A 22,242-nucleotide genomic window follows, 5' to 3' on the forward strand; every position below is an offset into this window, starting at 1 on the left:
GTGTGGGAGTCTAAGTCTCTTTGTGAGTCATTAAGATCTTGCTTTATGTATCTGGTTGCTCCTGTCTTAGGTGCATATATATTTAGAATCGTTAGCTCTTCTTGTTGCATTGATCCTTTTACCATTATGTAATGCCCTTCTTTGTCTCTTTTGATCTTTGTTAGTTTAGCTTCTTTTATCAAGAGACTAGGATTGCAACTGCTGCTTTTTTCTGCTCTCCATTGGCTTGGTAAATCTTCTTCCATGCCTTTGTTTTGAGCCTATGTGTGTCCTTGCATGTGAGATGGGTTTCCTGAATACAGTGCACTGATGGGTTTTGACTTTTTATCCAATTTTCCAGTCTGTGTCCTTTGATTGTGGCATTTAGCCCATTTACATTTAAGTTTAATATTGTTATGTGTGAATTTGATCCTGCCATTTTCACACTAGCTGGTTGTTGTGCCCATTAGCTGACACAGTTTCTTCATTGTGTCAATCATCTTTACCATTTGGTACAGTTTTGGAGTGGATGGTACTGGTTGTTCCTCTCTCTGTTTAGTGCTTCTTTCAGGAGCTCTTTAAGGCAGGTCTGGTCGTGACGAAATCTCTCAGCAATTGCTTGTCCATAAAAGATTTTATTTCTCCTTTGCTTATGAAGCATAATTTGGCTGGATATGAAATTCTAGGTTGAAAGTTCTTTTTTTTAATGGATGTTGAATACTGGCCCCCACTCTCTTCTGGCTAGTAGGGGTTCTGCTGAGAGATCCGCTCTGAGTCTGATGGACTTCCCTTTGTGGGTAACCTGACCTTTCTCTCTGGCTTCCCTTAGCATTTTTTTCTTCATTTCTACACTGGTGCATTTGACAATTATGTGCCTTGGGGTTGCTCTTCTTGAGGAATATCTTTGTGGTATTATCTGTATTTCCTGGACTTGAATGTTGGTCTGCCTTGCTAGGTTGGGGAAGTTCTCCTGGAAGAATGTTTTCCAGCTTGGATTCATTCTCTCTGTCACATTCAGGTACACCTATCAAAAGTAAATTAGGTCTCTTCACATAATCCCGTATTTCTTGGAGGCTTTGTTCATTTCTTTTCATCCTTTTTTTCTCTAATCTTTCCTCTTGTTTTATTTCATTGAGTCAATCTCCAATCTCCGATATCTTTCCTTCTGCTTGGTCGATATGTATGCTTTGTAAAGTTCTTGTGTTGTTTTTCAGTTCCATGAAGTCATTTATATTCCGCTCTAAGCTGTTTATTCTCATTAGCATTTTGTCACAACTTTTTTCAAGGTTCTTAGTTTCTGTGCATGCAGTTAGAACAGGTTCTTTTAGCTCAGAGAAGTTTGTTGTTACTCACCTTCTGAAGCGTGTTTCTGTCAATTCATCAGACTCATTCTCCCTCCAGCTTTGTTCCCTTGCTGGTGAGCTGTGATCTCCTGGAGGAGAGGCGTTCTGGTTTATGGTGTTTTCATCCTTTTCACACTGGATTCTTCCCATCTTTATGGATTTATCTACCGGTGGTCTTTGTAATTGTTGACTTTCGGATGGGGTCTCTGAGTGGATATCCTTTTTGCTGATGTTGAACTTCTTTCTGTTTTATCGTTTTCCTTCTAAAAGTCAGGCCTCTCTGCTGTAGGACTGCTGGACGTCAACTCCAGACCCTGATTTCCTGGGGATCACCTTCAGCAGCTGCAGAATAGTAAGGGTTGCAGCCAGTTTCTTCTTCTGCTATCTTCATTCCAGAAGGGTACCCACCAGATGTCAGCCTGAGTCTCCTTTATGAGGTATCTCTTTGGATATATGGGGGTTGGGGAGCTGCTTGAGGAGACAGTCTGTCCCTTACAGGAGCTCACATGCTAAGCTTGGAACTCCCTTGTTCATTTCAGAGCTGCTGGGCAGGTATGTTTATCTTTGCTGCAGTGGAACTCATAACCACCTTTTTTCCCAGGTGCTCTGTCTTGGGAAGGTGGGGCTTTAAGTTCCTGATATTCTGCTGCCTTTTTCAGAGATGCCCTGCTCAACAAGGAGGTATTCTAGTCACAGTCTGCCAGCAGAGGCATTGCTGAAGTGCCACGGACTCTGCCCAGCAGCTCTGAAATGTAAACTTCCTTATGGTTTTGTTTACAGAGGTACAGTTTGAACTGCTTTGGTAATGGCATTCTGCCTCTGTAATGGCAGACTGCCTCGGTAAGGACAGATTGCTTCAGTAATGGCGGACTGCCTCGGTAATGGCTGACTCCCTTCCCCACACCGAGCTGGACCATTCTGGGTCCAGCTGTGCTTGCTGTGAAACTCTCTGTCCAGAGCATTTCAGACTGCCAGTCTTCGTGGGGCTGGAACCCACTGAGCCAGATCACCTGGATCCATTTCAGCCCCTGTGTTTTCAGTTGAATGGGCAGCTCTGTATCCCAGGCGTTCCAGGCGTCAGTTGAAATGGCCGCCCAGATTTGTGTGAGTTTTTGTGTGGAGACCTGCGGTGCCGGCTGAAACAGCTATGCTGGGAATTTGTGGTGCTTTTCAGCCCAGGAATCTCGTGGTCTGTGGGCTGTAAAAACCTGTTTGAAAATGTGGTGATCACTCACCCTCTGGGTTGTTCTTGCTGGGAAATGCACTCCAGACCTGTTCCTGTTTGGCCACCTTCGATCTCCGCTGCCTGCTCTTAATTTTAATTAGGTCCCATCTGTCAACGTTTGCTTTTGCTGTGGTTGCTTTCAGTGTCTTCATCATGAAATCGTTGACAGTTCCTATGTCTAGGATGCTACTGCCTAGATTGTCTTAAAGGGTTTTTACAGTTTTGTGATTTACATTTAAGTGTTTAATCTGTCTTGAGTTGATTTTTGTATATGGTATAAGGAAGGGGTCCAGGTTCAATCTTCTGCATATGGCTAGCCAGTTATCCCAGCACTATTTATTAAATAGGGAGTCCTTCCTCCATTGTTTATTTTTGTCAGCTTTGTTGATAATCAGATGATTATAGAGAGATGGCCTTATTTCTGGGCTCTCTATTCCTTTCCATTTGTCTATGTACCTATTTTTGTACCAGTACCATGCTGTTTTTGTTACTGTAGCCCTGCAGTACAGTTTGAAGTCAGGTAATGTGATGGCTCCAGCTTTGTTCTTTTTGCTTAGGATTGCCTTGACAATTTGGGCTTTTGTTTCCATATGAATTTTAAAGTAGTTCTTTTTACTTCTGTTAAGAACATCAGATTCTTATCAATTGATAAGAACTGCACTAAATCTGTAAATTGCTCAGGGTGATATGGCCATTTTTATGATAATGATTCCTCCAATTCATGAGCATGGCATGTTTTCTATTTGTTTCTGTCATCTCCAATTTATTTGAGCAGTATTTTGTAATTCTTGTTGTAGAGATCATTCACTTCCCTGGTTAGCTGCATTCCTAAGTATTTGTGTGTGTGTGTGCGTGTGCGCGCGCACGTGTGGCAATTGTGAATGGGATTGTGTTCTTCATTTGGCTCTCAGCTTGACTGTTTTTAGTGTATAGAAATGCTAGTTTTTTTTTGTTTCTTTTTTTGAGATGGAAGTCTCACTCTGTTGCCCAGGCTGGAGTGCAGTGGCTTGATCTCAGCTCACTGCAACCTCTGCCTCCCAGGTAGTTGGGATTAGAGGCACATGTCACCATGCCCAGCTAATTTTTTTTTTTTTTTTTTGAGAGGGTGTTTCACCATGTTGGTCAGGCTGGTCTTGAACTCCTGTCCTCAGGTGATCCGCCTTTCTCGGCCTCCCAGAGTGCTGGGATTACAGGCATGATCCACTGCACCCGGCCTAATTTTTTGTATTTTTAGTAGAAACAGAGTTTCACCATTTTGGCCAGGCTCATCATGAACTCTTGACCTCAAGTGATCTGCTGCGTTGGCCTCCCAAGGTGCTGAGATTACAGGCATGAGCCACCATGCCGGGCCCTTCTCTCTTCTTTATTAATCTAGCTAGTGGCCTATCATTAATTTTTTCAAAAAACCAACTCACTGATTCGTTGATCTTTTGAATGCTTTTCTGTGTCTCTCTCCTTCAGGTTGAGCTCTGATTTTGCGTTCTGGTAGTTTTGGGGTTGATTTGCTCTTATTTCTCTAATCCTTTTAGTTGTGATGTTATGTTAATTTGAGATATTTCTAACTTTTTGATGTGGGCATTTAGTGCTGTAAATATCCCTCATAACAATGTCTTAGCTGTGTCCCAGAGATTCTGGAATGTTGTATCTTTGTTCTCATTAGTTTCAAAGAACTTCTTGATTTTTGCCTTAATTTCATCATTTACTGCAAAGTCATTCCAAAGCAGGTTAATTTCCATGTAATTGCATGGTTTTGAGCAATTTTTTTTTTTTTAGTTTTTATTTCTATTTTTACTGCAATGGTCTGAGAGTGTGTCTGGTATGATTTTGGTTCTTTTTTATCTGCTGATTGTTTTACTTCTGATTATGTGGTCATTTTTTAAAGTATGTGTCATGTGGCAATCGGAAGAATGTATATTCATTTGTTTTCAGGTGGAGAGTTCTGTAAAGGTCTGTCAGATCCATTTGGTCCAATGTTGAGTTTGGGTCATAAATATCTTTGTTAATTTTCTGCCTAGATGATCTAATACTATCAGTGAAGTGTTAAAGTCTCCCATTATTACTATGTGGGAGCCTAAGTCTCTTTTTAGGTTTCTAAGAACTTGTTTTAAGTATCTGGCTGCTCCTGTGTTGGCTGCATACATATTTAGAATAGTTAGGTCTTCTTGTTGAATTGAACCCTTTATACTATATAATGCTTTTGTCTTTTTTAAGCTTTGTTGGTTTAAAGTCTGTTTTGTCTGAAATAGGGTTGCAATCCGTGTATTTTTCTGATTTCCATTTGCTTGACAGATTTTCCTCCATCCCTTTATTCTGAGCCTCTGGGTGTCACTGCATGTGAGGTAGGTCTTTTGAAGACGATGTAACATTGGGTCTTGCTTTGTTATTCAGTATGCCACTCTGTGCCTTTTAAAATGGGGCATTTAAGCTATTTACATTCAAGGTTAGTATTGCTATGTGTGCATTTGATCCTGTCATTGTGTCGTTAGCTGGTTATTATGCTGGCTTGTTTGTGTGGTTGCTATATAGTATCACTGGTGTGTATACTTGAGTGTTGTCCTAGTGGCATTTTAATGGTTTTTTTCTTTCCATGTTTAGTGCTAGTTTCAAGATCTCATGGAAAGCGGGTCTGGTGGTAATTAACATGCTCAGCATTTGCTTATTTGAAAAGGATCTTATATCTCCTTCACTAAGGAAGCTTAGTTTGGCTGGTTATAAAATTCTCAGTTCAAGATTTTTTTAAGAATGTCAAATGTAGGCCCCCAATCTCTTCCAATTTGTAGGGTTTTAACTGAGAGGTCTGCTCTTAGCCCGAAGGGCTTCCCTTTGTTGGTGACCTGCCCTTTGTCTTTAGCTGCCTTTAACATTCTTTTATTTTGACTTTGGAAAATCTGAAGGTTATGTTTCTTGGGGATGATTTTGTGTAGAATCTTGCAGGGGTTCTTTGTATTTCCTGAATTTGACTGTTGGCCGTTCTAGTGAGGCTGGGCAAATTTTCAAGGACAATATCCTGAAATATGTTTTCCAAGTTGTTTGCTTTCTCCCCATCCAATTCAGGGATGTCAATGATTTGCAGATTTGGCCTCTTTATATAATCCTGTATTTCTTGGGAGATTTTATTCATTCCTTTTCATTTTTTTCTTCATTTTTGTCTGTCTTTTTCAGACAGCCAGTCTTCAAGTTCCAAGATTCTTTTCTCAGCTTGGTCTACTCTGCTGTTAATACTTGCAATTGGGTTGTGAAATTCTTGTAGTATGTTTTTCAGCTCTATCAGGTCAGTTAGATTCTTTACTACAATGGCTATTTTGTCTGTCAGCTCCTGTATTGTTTTATTAATTCTTACTTTCCTTGGATTGGGTTTTGCCACTCTCCTGAATCTCGATGTTCTTCATTCTTATGCATATTCTGAATTCTATTTCTGTCATTTCAGCCAACTCAACCTGGTTAAGAACCATTGTTGGTGAATTAGTGCAATTGTTAGGAGGTCATAAGACACTCTGGCCACTTGAATTGCTGGAGTTCTTGTGTTTGTTCTTTCTCATCTGTGTGTGTGGGTGTTCCTTTAACTGCTAGGCTGCCTCTGATTGAAGTGGTCAAGTGAGGGCACAGTAGTAGTGCTGGAGTTCCAGGTTAGGTGACCCTGTCCAGTGAGAAGTGAGGACTGAGATCTACACGGAGAACTGGTCTGACCACTTTTCTGTGAGATGACCACTTTTTTGTGAGACAGGTGCTGTTCTGGGGATTCAGACCAGCCTTTGATCCCAACAACTCTCCAGAGCCTGGAAAGAGCAAAGGTGAGGGCTGCAAGACAGAAAAGATAGAAACCCACCCTCCCACTGGGAGCTCTGTCTCAGGGAGTTGCAGAGTTGCTACTGGCTCCAAACTTTAGTGAGGAGAGGCTGGAAAATCAGGCCTGCAGGACTTACCCAGTGAGGAGATAAGAGGGTGGGGCCCCATGTAAGAAACAGTCTGGTCACTTTTCTGTATGACTGCTGCAGCATGCTAGGAACCTGCTCTGGTCCCCAGTCACCTCGGATTTTCCAGCACCACTTCCCTGGGTATGGGAGGCTCCTCTGGCCCTGTGTCATTCCTGAGTGGGTGGTTGTGCTGCTTTGCTTCTTTCCATTCTGTGTGAGTAGAGCTGTTTTCTTGATGAATCCCAGTGTGTGCACCTGGGTGGTCCAATTGAAGGTGCTGTATTTACTTGCCCTTTCTATTTCTTTCCATGAAGGCAGCACACACTGTTTCTAGGTGGTCATTTGGTCAGCACCCCTGAACTGTATATTTTAAATAGGACAATTGTATGGTGTGTGAATTATAACTTAATAAGACATAAAATTTTTAAAAATAAAAAGCTATCATAGAATAACAATGTCCTTTCATATATCCGTATTGATGGGTGAAATAAAGCCTAGTAAAAGAGCCAGGGTGGGGAGTTTGCTCATTTATTCATTCTGCATATATTTAATAAGCGTGTATTATGACTGGGTGTCATTCTAGGCACCAGAGAAAAAAACAAAGAACCAACAGATTAACAATTCCTTGATATAGGGCGTATACCTCTGGGTGGGGTAGGGAGAGGTACAAGAAAACAGACAATGTGAATAAGAAAAATGCATACTTTGTTAGAATGTGTATTGTACTTTAGAAAAATAATGAGAGCAAGAAGTTTTAAAAAGTTAGGGAATTACAATTTTAAGTACAGGTCAGGTTAGGCATCACTGTGAAGATGAAATTTAAATAAAACTCTTAAAACAGGTGAGGCATGAAGTATGAGGTGTTTGAATCTAAGAAAAGGTGGTGGGAATCAAAGTCTTGTGTGGAAATGCGCCCGGCAGCTTTGAGGCCACAGTAGACAAGCAAGAGATGAATTCAGATGAGTAATGGGAAGCTGAATGCTAGAGTATCTTGAAGACAAGGATAGTTGGTAGAGTGAGATGAAACTTTCACATTAGTAAGATCACAATGACCACTGAATTCAGAGTAGATTGAAGGGGAGAAAGGGAAAAACAAAAGCCAGTAAGAAATTTATTGCCATAATTGAGGTAAAAGAACTTGAAATAGAGTGGTAGCAGTGGAGCTGTTAAGATACAGTCAGATTCTAGTCTATGTAGATATATATTCCAAGAATTGGCAGGGGAATATGAAGTTTGAGAGAAAAAGAGGAGTCAAAGATACACTAAAGTTTCTGGACTGAGCAACTTAAAACATGCACTTTTTACATGTGATGTGCTTAGATTATAATAATAAATACTGAGAAAGCACTCAATTATCTTGCTGGATCCATGTTAAACACATGTCCTATAATACTAGAAAATCAGTGATCCACAGGGCAGTATATAATTTACTGCATTTTTTTTCTCGCTCTGTCACCTAGGCTAGAGTGCAGTGGCATTATCAGAGCTCACTGCAGCCTCAAGTTCCTGGTCTCAAGCAATCCTTCCACCTCTGCCTTCCAAGTAGCTAAAACTACAGGCATGTGCCACCACGCCCAACTGATTTTTTAAACTGTTGGTAAATATAGGGATCTCACTATGTTGCCCAGCTCATCTGGAAATCCAAGCCTCAAGCAACCCTCCCACCTCCACCTCCCAAAGTGATGCGATGACATGTAAGAGCCACCATGCTTGGTATTTACGTTTTAAACTGACAGCCTCTGGATAGAATTTTATTCTGGTAATTTAAATCAAACACTTAATACATACAAATGACTATAACATGTTACTACACAAAATACCACATATATGGTACACTTCGTTTGGGTTCTGTGGATAACAGCAATAGCAGTAGTAAGCAGAATGTCCTCAGGGATTCTGCTGAAGCAAACTGGCACTCCCTCTTTTATGTATAACCCCAAAAGAGCATCTTCAGTGTTGAATATACACTAGTCTTCACAGTAGAGTTTAACCCAAAGGAAGTATAATCATTGTATCTATGAAAAGAGTTTCTGTCCTTCCTCATTACCTGCCTTCCCTAATCCTAGAGGGCTGTCCAGAGGTGGCAGATCTCAGATGGGGCTTTGAAGGCAGGATAATGTGATTGTGAGAAAGAGCAGGAGAGAATACAAACGTGAAGGCAAGCCAATAATCAAGAACAGTCTAAGGAACGTCAGGTGTTTTTAAATGAAGACACTAATATCAGATTTTCTAAGACAGCTGCAAATTTAGTTAGCTATGTTATCTGCCATAACTTACATACTTTGTAAAAAAATTCAGTACAACTACAAACATTTCCAACACATAATAACTGCAAAGGCTAGAGAATTTTGTAACTGTTCCATGAAATATTTATTTAAACTTGAAATCTTAGGTTGACCCATATATAATAGCATGAAAATATTATTTTATATTAACAAATGAATAAAAAAATATCAGCACATTGGTTACTATCATAGAACTATTTTTGACTGACAGTGTTGGCTATTTCTGAGACCGTAGGATTGCAAAATATATTTATTCAGATTTTCCTTCAATTAATACTGTTTTGTGTTCTTGACTGAATTGGAAAAAGACTCTCAGTAGTGTCAGTAGCCATCACTGACCACAATATAGCTGGTATAAAGCCAACTATATTAGCTGTAGGGTAAAAATTTTTGCATAGTTGAAGCCATTTACTTTTTTTTTTTTTTTGGTAAAGCCATTTATTTCTAAAGACTCAAGCACCCATATTTATTCTAACTCAAGAAGGCATAAAGTAGTATTCCTAAGTTACTGCATTTACTAGACATAATATAGGCAGAAGCAAGAATATGTACACCTACACATTCTTCTCTCTTATGTGCTCTAAAATTCTTTAACCGATTTTCCAGAGCCTTAAAGAATATGTAGTCTTGCTTTCATAGTTCACATCTTGTCAACAGATGTATGAATAGCTACAACTATTGCCTTGTAGATACATGAGTAGCTACTCTGTTCAAGTGCTAAAGGATGTAGAATAAGACTGGTCGTGCTGCTAAATTCTCCTGACAATATTATTGCGTGGTCTTAAGACATTCCTTGTTTCTGTGATAGGAATCTGGCATTGATTTGTAGCATATGCAATTCTGTTAAGATAAATTTACATATATAGTATGGTACAACATAATTTATTGTGATTCAGAGCCAATTAACACTTACTAAGTACCAGGTACTATACTAAGTATTTTTCTTCTCCTCTCTTTTTATCTACTGTGAGTGGAGACTAAACCTTATGAATCTCTTAGGAATGTAATAATGCCATCTATGAAAGCAGAGTCCACAGCAGAAGCTCAGAAAAAATTTTCTCAGACGAAAATAATTAATGCTTTCTTATGGATGATATAAAGCATGGCTCAGTTGCCTAAGCAATAAACTATGTAGTCAAACAGGCTATAAGCTACATATGGTTAACTGGATCAAATCAAACTCTGTAAGTTACATTTGGTTAACTGGATCAACTCAAACTCCATATCTAAATCCTCATACACTAAAAAATGAATATAGAACATTAAAATATAGCATAATTCTTTTGTGACCTACACAGTATCTAGGAAATTAATAAACACATTAATATTTATCAACAGTGAAGGATACAGCCACTGTTTAGCCCAAGATAGCACAAACACGTATGTAGTCTCTTTGCAGCACTCCTAATGTGTTAAAAAAAATTAAATACATAAAAAAACATAAAATCATTAAGATGCTCTTCAGGTTAATCGATCAGCTTGGAATAAACTCTATCCTGTATGTGAATTGCCTCTTCAGGTTAACACCATCTTAACAGATTGAGTGTTTACATTCTCTTTCTCTGAAAAATTGCTAACACTTTGTTCATCAGCACCTTTGTTCTACAAATATTCTTCTGTATGTTAATTACATTACATATACGAACATTATATAATACTCATTTTTGTGTAAATGAAAGCATATCTAAAGATAGGAATGTAAACTGAAACTTCATTAATAAAATTTTACTAAGTTTAATAGCATCAGAGTTTTAAAATGTTTGACAGATACAGTAACCAAAATTTGGAACGCAATATAAAAACAACAAACAGAAACCTAGCTAAGTGTAGTACTGGAAAAAAAATAGATTCTATAAAATTACTGTACAGTTAAGAAGCCAAACAATCTAAGGAATTCACATTCTATTTTCAAAGCCAAAAACATTCCATGCAGGAAAGAAATAACCAGTTACAGAAATGTGGACTCTGCTAGGAATTACCTAGTCGGCCCTGTTTCATTTGCAAACTGATACAATCTGATATAAGAATGAAGAAATGAAAACTATTTGCAAAAATGATGCAGTTAAAGAATGCAGCAATCAAATATTTTTTAAAAAGTAATCCATCATATAGCAATAATAATCTTGTTAATTGGGAATATTTTCCAGGCTCAGCTGTTCACAAGTCTTAAGTGCACTGTCATCAGATTCTACGGGGTGGCAAACAATGAATGAACATGTGTTTAAAAGTTCCAATTAGAAAGTATGTTAATATCTACACTGGATCATCTTATTTCACATGAAAATTTAAACTATTTACTATTTCTCCCTTCCAAAGTAAGGGCAAACTTTAGACTGACCACTACAAAATTCTGAGTTGGTGAAATCTAATGTAGTAAGATTTAATATCATGTTTTAAGTGACAATTTCATGTTCTCCAAAAAGAATACCAGGGTCACCATTTCCAATCAGGCATGTACATACCGCCCCCACCCCCAATTATGGTACATATGAATAAATACTACCTTGAAGGACTTGAAGCTTTCAATGCAAATGTATTTATTTCCTGAGTTTACTAAAACGACTTAAATAATCACCCAGAACCATCCTAAAAATGTCCATTTCTTCCTAGAAATTGGTCATTGTTGAACAGATTCAAAAACAGAAATTTAGATAATCTATAAAGTTCATTTTGTTTTTCAATTCCAATGACAAATGCTGTTTTTAAATCTACTTTTCAGAATGAAATGTGAGTAGCATTTATTATTATTATTATTATTATTAGTTTGAGACAGAGTTCCCCTCTTGTTGCCCAGGCTAGAGTGCAGTGACACGATCTCAGCTCACTGCAACCTCTGCCTCCCAGGTACAAATGATTCTCCTGCCTTAGTCCCCTGTATAACCATGCCTGGCTAATTTTTTGTATTTTTAGTAGAGACAGGGTTTCATCATGTTGGCTAGGCTGGTCTCAAACTCCTGACCTAAGGTGATCCATATGTGTCCACCTCCCAAAGTGCAGGGATTTCAGGCATGAGCCAACCACACCCAGCTACCTTTACTATTCTACTAAATTAAAAGATCTGAGTTACCAGAGTCTGGACCTTAGTGTGGTAGGATATGCCTCACTTGGTAACACCACCAGTAACTCAGGAGTTAACTTTTAAACAGGGGTTGCTAATATGAATGTCCAAGAGACCACAAAGGCCCACATATATCTGCAAATTTTCAGAAAGTCTAGTTGAAATTTGTTGAGATTATGCTACTTTAGAGTAGAAATACTAGTCCTCTCATAATTGTTGGAAGTTTCAATTCATATTTCTCTGTATCAAATTGCTTGCTACCCAATGAAGAAATGGGACCTTTTCCTTCCATTATCTTTCAAATACGAGGTTTATAGGTGAAAATGAAAAGAGATAACTGGTAATGAAAAAAGCTGAAAACTACTGCTCAAAGATCACTACAAATAGCAGAGAGGGGGGAAAAACCCAAAGTTTTATTAAAAATTTAGTGAAAACTAGAAACAAAAGTGGAAGAGGACTCCGGGTAGAGTGCCAAGATACAACCCGTACGTTACTAGAGTTCAGAGCTTCATCCAGCAGAGCTTCCTAATGCTCAAAGACTCCTCCTAGAACTTACATTCCAGCAGGATAAACTTTAACTCATTGAAACGTTCCCTGCAGAAGATATGTCTGACTCTACAGTCTTTACAAACTGGCATAATTCTAGTTATATTATAACAAGACCTCTTAATTCAATCATCTCTGCTTTGGCTCCTTTAACAGCCTTTTAATGGGCCTCCTAAATTTATTCAACCCACTATTCACTGAGCAGGGAAGACTGCAAAAACAAAAACATAAATCCAGTCACACCACTACTCTGTTCTTAACAGCTTCCAAGCACTCTTAGGGAAAAGCTCCAACCCTTACATTTTCTATAAGGTTAAGAATAATGAGACCAAACTCATCCCCTACTCAATCTACTCCAGCTATTCTGGCTTTTTTTCTTTTCTTTTTTTTTGTTTTTTAAGACAGAGTCTCACTCTGTCGCCAGGCTGGAGGGCAGTGGCGCGATCTCAGCTCACTGCAATCTCCGACTCCTAGGTTCAAGGGATTCTCTTGGCTCAGCCTCCTGAGTAGCTGGGATTAAAGGCACACACCACCACACCCTGCTAATTTTTCTATTTTAGTAGAGACGGGGTTTCACCCTGTTGGCCATGATGGTCTCGCTCTCCTGACCTCATGATCCGCACCTCAGCCTCCCAAAGTGCTGGGAATACAGGCATGGGCCACTGTGCCCAGCCTACTCTGGCTTTCGCTTTTTTTTTTTTGACGTTAAGTTCTGGGGTACATGTGCAGATCGTGCAGCTCTGTTACATAGGTATACATGTGCCATGGTGGTGATTTGCTGTATCCATCGCCCCGTCATCTACATTAGGTATGTCTCCTAATGCTATTCCTCCCTCCCCAATCCCTCCACCCCTGCTATTACTCCCCTAGCCCCCCACCCCCAGGCTCCAGTGTGTGATGTTCCCCTCCCTGTGTCCATGCATTCCCACTGTTCAACATCCACTTTTCCAGTTCGCCCAAAGCTCTTCTCTACCATCAGGTTTTTGTACTTGTTGTTCCCTTCTCTACAATGTTTTTCATTCCTTGTTTGCCTGGAAACTCCAATCCTTCACTTCTCAGGTTAAAAATGACTTCCGCGGTGGCTCACGTCTGTAATCCCAGCACTCAGAGGCTGAGGCGGGTGGATTACGAGGTCAAGAGATCGAGACCATCCTGGCCAACATGGTGAAACCCTGTCTCTATTAAAAATACAAAATAAATAGCCAGGCATGGTGGCACGTGCCTGTGGTCTCAGCTACTCGGGAGGCTGAGGCAGAAGAATCGCTTGAACCCAGGAGGCGGAGGTTGCAATGAGCCGAGATTGCGCCACTGCACTCCAGGTGGCAACAGAGCAAGACTCTGTCTCCAAAAAAAAAAAAAGTGACTTCCTCGAGAAAGCTCTGCTTTTCAGCAGTCTTTCACTCCCCACACACTTCTGGCCCCTATCATCTGCTGACTCCTTCACCATACTTTATTTCATAATTTCAACTAAGTAACTATTCATTTAATGTCTTTTTCCGGCCCTCACTCCAAGTCCCATGAAGGTGCGAATGTGTCTAATTTACTGCTGTTTGCTAGCTGGCAATAAGGAATCAAAACGAACAGAGTTTTACAATGAACTCTTGCACAAGGTAATGAGAATTAGTCTATCTCACACAAAATCATGACTCTTATAAAGAACACATACAGTAACACAAGTCATCCTTAGAGTCTAACAAATGAAGTAGTTGTTGAAGCAAGATTTTTCACAATCTTTTCATTCCCCAATACTCTAAATCTTCAACTAGACTTCTAGGCTAGGGATGTGTAGTTAGGTTCCTTGAAAATATTCATGGAATTTATTGTGGCAGTTAAGTTTCCCCCGGATAAAAATACACCAAGGACCTCAACCAAAGCCAAGCAACCTTCAAATGAATGAGTCATTACAAGAAACTGTGATCAAAAAGCCACCCAAGAAGAAGTAGTAAGAAATTCAAGCAGTGTTCTCTTGAATATGGTTCAGCCAATTCATTTAGTTCAGATAAAATGAATGCTTGATGGATGGGATAAAGACATGCAAAAAAACAACAGGATTTCAGGAGACAGTGGTTAAATAAGGATTTCCTAAAGATGATTATGACTTTAGAAAGTGTTAGTATCAAGAAGTTTCTGATTTCTTTTGTGGTTGTTTCAAAAATCTTTAGAAGTTAAGGTTTTTCTAAAATAAAATATAGCCATTTGAAATTTGGCAGAGAGGTTTGTAAGTCTACACAACATACTGATTCTTTTATCTGAGCTCACAGCCAATTCTTAAGTAAATTTAATGCAGGACATTCAGATTTCTGCAGGTCAAAAAGCCTCATCATGTAAATATCTAATGTAAGAACCTTTTTTTTTAAAAAAAAGAGGATACTTATTTTCCAGAAACCTCCAAGTTGATAAGTAACAGAGAAAATGGAAAATATGAATCAAAATAAATAATTTAACCTGATATTAAGATCAAAAAACTTAAAATAAGAAACAAATTAATTTTATTTTCTATCTTCTCACCTATCAAGTCTTTCAATAAATAAAACTTAAAGGACAGTAATCCATTATTATCTCACCTGTGTTCTCTATATTAGTCTTTAAGTGGCAGGGGTGGGGAAAATGTGTATGCATATGTACAGTGGTAGAAGGGGGGAAACTAACATTGTATACGTCTGCTATGTCATGAGCCTATAAACACTACACATTTTATTAGATTCAATCCTCACAACACATCCATTCAAAGATACAACCCACAGTGGTGAAATGACTGGCCAGAGGTTAGCCGGCTAGCTCGTGGCAAAGGCAGGCTTTGATTCCAGCGATACCTAATGTCCTTTCCACAACATCACACTGCCTAAGTTTCCTGGTTCTGTCAAAAATATGAACTGTTCATTCAGCATGTTTCTAGTTTTTTCTTTTATTTTATCCAAATTAATTTTCCTTCTCATTCCCTATACAGATTTTATTAGCCTTCACATCTTGCTCTATTGCTATAAACTAAGGGAAGGTGGGTTCCTCCACACAGAACAGCTCCCTCCTCTATTACCTTCTAAATGAAATGTTATTAATAAGACATATCGTGTTTGGCTCAAATCCCCATAGCTGAGGAGGAATCACTTGCTTTCCCCTATAATTCCTAGTGCCCAGCATTCCACGACTAGGAAGTTCTCGATAATTTCTTCATTTATACAATATGAAGTAAAAGCCAATTTGAACTTTTAAATGGTAAACTTAATTCAATGCTGAATATCAAAATAATCAACTTTTAAAAATTTAAATGATTGTTGTGATATATTCTGTACTAGCAACACTTCTTACACTTTCTCAGTATAGTACCCCTACATAGCAGGGGGAAATGAACACATCTCACAGTAGCTAAAACACATGAGATTTCATGCAGGTCTTGCATTTTATCTTAGAGATTCAGGTACATTTTGGGTTCCACTCTATTTAATAACTTTTTTTTTTTTTTTAACTTTTAAGTTCAGGGGTCCATGTGCAGGTTTGTTACATAAGTAAACTCATAGCATGGGGGCTTGTCTTATAGATTATTTCATCATCCAGGTATTAGGCCTGGTATCCATTAGTTATTTTTCCTGATCCTCTTCCATCTCCCATCTTCCAATGAGTATTGTTCCCCTCTATGTGTCCATGTGTTTTCATAATTTAGCTTCCTCTGTTCCTACATTAGTTTGCTAAAGATAATGGCTTCCAACCCCTTCCATGTCCCTGGAAAGAACATCTCATTCTTTTTCATGGAGGCATAGTATTCCATGGTGTATATGTGCCACATTTTCTTTATCCAGTCTATCACTGATGGGCATTTAAGTTGATTCCAAGTCTTTGCTATTGTGAATACCGCTGCAATGAACATACACATGCATATGTCTTTATGACAGAATGATATATTCCTTTGGGTATATGGGTTTGCTGGGTTGAATGGTATTTCTATCTTTAGGTCTTTGAGGAACTGCCACATTATATTCTACAATAGCTAATTTACACTCCCACAAACAATGTATACTGTTCCTTTTTCTCCACAGCCTCACCGGCATCTGAATAATCTTGTTTTTAATTTTCCCCCTTTACAGCACATGTTCCTCCTAAATATCAGCAATTTAGAAATACCTCATGTTTACGTCATACTGTCTCAGCAATCACCAGGTACTCCTGGGGACGTGAGATCTTATTCTTCAAAAACAGTGGTAATAGGGTCTTTCACACAGTTCTACAAAATGGTAAACTGTGAATAATAATGGTTTAAATTGATATAAAACATTTCAATAATTTATAAATTTACAAAATGTTGTTATAGGCTGGGCATGGTGGCTCACACCTGTAATCTCAGCACTTTGGGAAGCCAACATGGGGGTGGATCGCCCGAGGTTGGGAGTTTGAGACCAGCTTGACCAACATGGAGAAACCCCGTCTATACTAAAAATACAAAATGAGCTGGGCGTGGTGGCACGTGCCTGTAATCCCAGCTACTCAGAGGGCTAAGGCAGAGAATTGCCTGAACCCAGGAGGTGGAGGTTATAGTGAGTCGAGATTAGGCCATTGCACTCTAGTCTGGGCAACAAGAGCGAAATTCTGTCTCAAAAAAAAAAAAAAGTTATTATAGTTTGTGTTCCAATATTATAAAAATAAAAAAATTGTACATCATCTGCATTTCCTCTACTAAGGAAAGGGAAGTAACATTCACGTACTTTTATTTTTGGAATTCCGAAACTTATCTCACCTTATTTGCCAGATTTATGCATGTGCTATTAACTGTTCAGTCTTTCTAATCTATTCCAACTGCAGATAACAGGTACTTTAAAAAAGCGTTTCATTTTTGTTGTTAGAAATTGCGAAATGTAGGAGCCATTGCATAAGGTGAAAATTACCTTGTTTATCTATAACAGAATATGAGGCCAAAAATCCGCGTCCAGAAACATGGATTCCACTCATGAACAGCAATGTGATTTCATTGCTTTTTGATTCGATTGAATGGTTCATTTGCAACCCCAGACCACAGTATTTGCCTAGGAGTGAGAGAAAAGCAGATATTTGTTGCGATTCTCATAAAGTCAATAATATTTGCAATGTAGATAACAGAATCAGAATAATATACCAAACTGGCTATTAAATTAGTATAAAATAATGACTAACATGTTTAATGATTACAAATCGTATTACTCTGGAGGAAAAAAATGCCAAGTAATAACTATTCAAAAGGAAAAACAGTACATGTATTACTGACCTTATAAAGATCTATTTCCTGTGAAAGACATGCAGACTCTTTAAAAACAATAATGAGGGACTAAAAAAATTAATAAAATATTTCATGCAGACAGGTGGCTCACAAGTGAATTGATGGTTAATTAGTAGTGTTCTTAATGTGCTTCCCTTAGATTCTGGCCTCAGGTCATGCCTCAAGTCTTTTATTGGACCTACTCTATTTTACTTCCGAGGGTTGTTGGATTTCTAAATCTCTTTAGATGATCACATCTGATCCCATGGCTTTAACTACAATCTGACAACTCACAAGCTTAACCTTCCATCCACAGCTTTTTCCTTGAATGTCAGATGCATACATATAACTGCATGCCTAACTTCCATTCTTCAATGTCTATCACAGGGGTGTTTAATCTTTTGGCTTCCCTGGGCCACACTGGAAAAAGAATTATCTTGGGCCACACATAAAATACATTAACACTAACAACAGCTGATGGGCCCAACAATCAATCAACCAATTAGCAAGCAAACATAAATAAATCACAAAAAAAAGCTCATAATGTTTTAAGGAAGTTTACAAATTTGTGTGTTTATATTCAAAGCTGTCCTGGGCTGCATGCAGCCTGCAGGCCACAGGTTGGACAAGCTTGGTCTACCAAATATATAAAAAATAACATATTCTCAGTATAGAGGTACGATATTAAGATTAAAAAAAGAACAAGAAAAATTAAAGCAAGACATCTACTAATAAATAAAAAAAATGGATTTTCTTATGTGCTTGGTAACTTGTGTAAGAAATTCTGAATAAGGAGTTCCAAAAATGTTTTGGGCTATGATACCATCACTTGAATAAGAGTAATGTGGACTTCCAAGGATATCATTTTCAATGATGATACTTGATCTTATGAAGAGAGAATTCTAATGAATTGAAAAGAAAACAAAACCTCACTAGAACTAGCATGTAAACTTAGCTAAGTCACAGGATCGATATACAAAAATCAACTACATTTCTATATATGCTAGTGACAATATGAAATGAAAATTTTAAAACTCCATCCACTGTAGCGTCACAAAAGTTAAAATACTTAGGGATAAAACTGTTTTAAACAGTACACTGAAAAATATAAAATACTGCTGAGAGAAATTAAAGAACCAAACAAATGAGAAGATACATTAAATTCATGAACTGATTCAATACTGTTGTCAGTTCTCCCTATACTGAAATATTGATTTAATGCAATCCCAGTCCTAATGAACTTTTTTCTTTTAAAAAAAAAAAATTAACAAGCTGGGTCTAAAATGTATATGTAAGTGCAAAAGGATATAGAACAGCCAACATAATTTTAGTAAAGGAAGAAAAGCGAAGGGCTTAAATTACTGTATTTTTAAACTTAGGATAAAACTAATCAAAACTGTGATATTGTTGAAGGACAAACTTATATACATAATATATATAGTTGTATTTTGGTATGAAGGATAGGTTCAAACCTTATATACAAAACTTATAGGTTCAAAACTTATATAGGTTCAAACTTACATACATAATATATATAGTTGTATTTTGGTATGAAGGATAGGTTCAAAACTTATAGGTTCAAACTTATAGACATAATATATATAGTTGTATTTTGGTATGAAGGATAGGTGCAAAAACTTCTCTTGGATACCAAAGTCCCTGATATAAAATGGCTTAGTATTTGCATGTAACCTATGCACACTCTTCTGTTGCTTTAAATCACCTCTAAATTACTTAGAATATGTAACACAACATAAATACTATGTAAATAGTTGTTATTCTATATGTAGGGAATAAGGACCAAAAAATCTGCATGTGTTCAATACATTTTTTTCCCTGAAAAAAATTTTTTTTTTTTTTGGGAGATGGAGTGTCACTCTTGTTGCACATGCTGGAGTGCAGTGGCGCAATCTCCACTCACTGAAACCTCTGCCTCTCGGGTTCAAACGATTCTCCTGCCTCAGCCTCCCAAGGGATTATAGGTGTGTGCCACCACTCCCGGCTAATTTTGTATTTTTAGTAGAGACGGGAGTTTCTCCATGTTGGTCAAGCTGGTCTTGAACTCCTGACCCCCGGTGATCCACCCGCCTGGGCCTCCCAAAGTGCTGGGATTATTGGCATGAACCACCGCTCCCAGGCTTTTCCTGAATATTTTTATTTGAAGTTAGTTTAATCCACAATTGCCGGATCATGGATAAGGAGAGCTGACTGTATACTGTACATAAAACAAGCATATATATACACAATTGTGCATCAATAATAATGGGAATGTGCTCTGAGAAATTCACCGTTAGGCATTCCACCACCGTGCAAACATCATAGAGTGTACTTACACAAACCTAGTTAGTATTAGCCTACTACACACTAGGCGACACTAGGCTAGGGGCCATATGGTATAGCCTATTGCTCCAGAGCTACAACAGCACGTTACTATACTGAATACCATAGGCAACTGTAACACAATGGCAAGTATTTGTTTATCTAAACACTGAAAATATACAGTAAAAATATGGTATAAAAAATTTTAAAATTGACAACTACATAGGGCAGCTCCATTATCATCTTATGGGACAACTGTCATATTGACCAAAATGTTACATGTCAAATGACCGTATTTAATTCACATATATAGATAGATATAGGTATCTCAATGGAGCAGAAGAGAGTTCACATATATGGTCAACCAATTTCTGACAAAGGAGTCAAGATAACTCAACAGGTTGAAGTTGAGTTGAAGGATAGTGCCTTTCAAGAAATGTATTAAACCAGTTGGATAAAAATATGTAAAACCAAAATGAATTTAAAACTTTACTTCACAACATATAAAAATTAAGTCAAAATGGATTACAGGTCTAAATGTAAGAAAAACATAAAACTCTTACAAGGAAACATAGGAGAAATCTTTGTGACTTCACAGTTAAGCAGAGATTTCTGAGATTGAACACCAATTCATTAAAGAAAAAATGAATAATTTGGATTTTATTCAAATCTAAAATGTCTGCTCTTCAAAAGACACTTTTAAGAAGATGGAAAGACAAGACTAGGAGAAAATATTTGCAAAACATTTATCTGATAAAGGACTCATATCTAGAATGTATAAGGAACTCTTACAATTCAATAATAAGCCAATCATCCATTTTTTTCCTTGGTTAAAGATTTGAATAAGACTCTTCAACAAAGAAGGCATACTATATGACGAGTAAGCACATAAAAAGATGCTCAACAGCATTTGTCATTAGGGAATGACTATTAAAGCTACAACAGGATTCAACTACATACTCGAAACAATGTCAATAATCAAAAAGACCGACACTGTATCAAGTATTGGTAAGGATATGCAGAAAATGGGACCTTCATATGCTAATGGTAGGAATATAAAATGGCAGCAATTTTTGAAATACAATTTAGCAGTTTCTTAAAAAGTTACAACATAAACACATACTTATACAGCCCAGTAATCCACTTTTACTTATCTACCCAAGAGGAAAGAAAATATGCCCACAGAAAAACTATGTAAAATGGTCACAACAGTATTTCTCATCTCTGCCTCAAACTGAAATTTTCATCAACTAATGAATAAACAAAATGTGGTATGTGTATATATATATATATATATATATATATATATATATATATTCATACAGAGGAGAATTACTCAATAATGAAAAGGAACAAACTACTGATACATGCAACAAAATGAATGAACCTCAAAAACATTTTCCACTCAGCCAACGTTTCCAAAAGATTATACAAAAATAGAACTTTGAAACTTATGCAGAATTTAAAAAATAAATTATTCTCTAAAGCTAAGGGTTTTCCCCTACCCACTGAAAAAGTACTATATTTTAAATAATTTTATATTTTATGTAAATATATCTAAAGCCAGTCAATTGCTCTTTTTTACAGAAAATGAGAACAATCTAACCCTAAGTCTAAATTGGCAGTTGTCAGTTAAAGCAAAGCAACAAAGTCAAACAAATAAACACCCAATTTTTAAATGTCCAACACTGTCCCAAAGATTTCAATATGAAGCTTTTCTTTCAAGATGTAACTATCCAAAGCATTACAAATTCTCGATTATTAATAATCAACCTTATGCATTAATAACATTATTTTCAGAAATTTTAAGATGAGCAGAGAAACCAGTTTGCTCTATCTGAGAATAATTTCTAGCCTATGTAGCAACAGAACAACAAAGACAGAAGTTATATTCTATTCTACATATCATTATGTTTCAGACATTTTCTTCTCAGCTTAGTAAGCTAAATTCAATTTTTCTGGTTTGCATTCAGACCGATCTGACATAAGCAGACAAAAGCCCCTCAAGTAAATGTTCTCCTTTTATAGGCACAGAAAATAGGCTGTATGTCTTGTACTTAAGCAGCAGGAAGTCAAAGAGGTCACAGGGGATAAAGTGGCTAAAGACTCCATGTAAGCACCAAAGGCCATGAAGTAAAGGGTCTCAGGAAAATGTGGTAAAGGATAGAATTCCTAATCTCTTAAAATAAATCCAACCAAGGAGATAAACTACAGTTTATGCTATTATTTCCTTTAGTATGGAAATTTATGATTTCAACTTTCCTGTATTTTGATAATGATGCAATAGATTTGTTCATATGTACAGCTTTTTCCAAATGAAGTTCAAGTCACACTGCTTTCCAAAACAGTTAC

At 37.5% G+C, this 22,242-nt stretch overlaps 1 protein-coding gene across 5 annotated transcripts in view; it reads right to left on the minus strand.

Annotated features, from left to right (window-relative positions):
* DCBLD2 (discoidin, CUB and LCCL domain containing 2) overlaps positions 1-22,242 on the minus strand; it is a 104,162-nt gene that overhangs the window by 37,892 nt on the left and 44,028 nt on the right. For 3 of the 5 annotated variants that reach the window (XM_002758869.7, XM_035274192.3, XM_035274193.3), the window contains one exon: positions 17,225-17,362. The exons of the other annotated variants lie outside the window; for them this stretch is intronic. In XM_002758869.7, the coding sequence (XP_002758915.3) occupies positions 17,225-17,362 (138 nt within the window). The remainder of the gene's footprint in view (positions 1-17,224; positions 17,363-22,242) is intronic. 5 annotated transcript variants of the gene reach the window in all.

This window comes from Callithrix jacchus, chromosome 15, assembly GCF_049354715.1.
Source record: "Callithrix jacchus isolate 240 chromosome 15, calJac240_pri, whole genome shotgun sequence".
Lineage (NCBI taxonomy): Eukaryota > Metazoa > Chordata > Mammalia > Primates > Cebidae > Callithrix > Callithrix jacchus.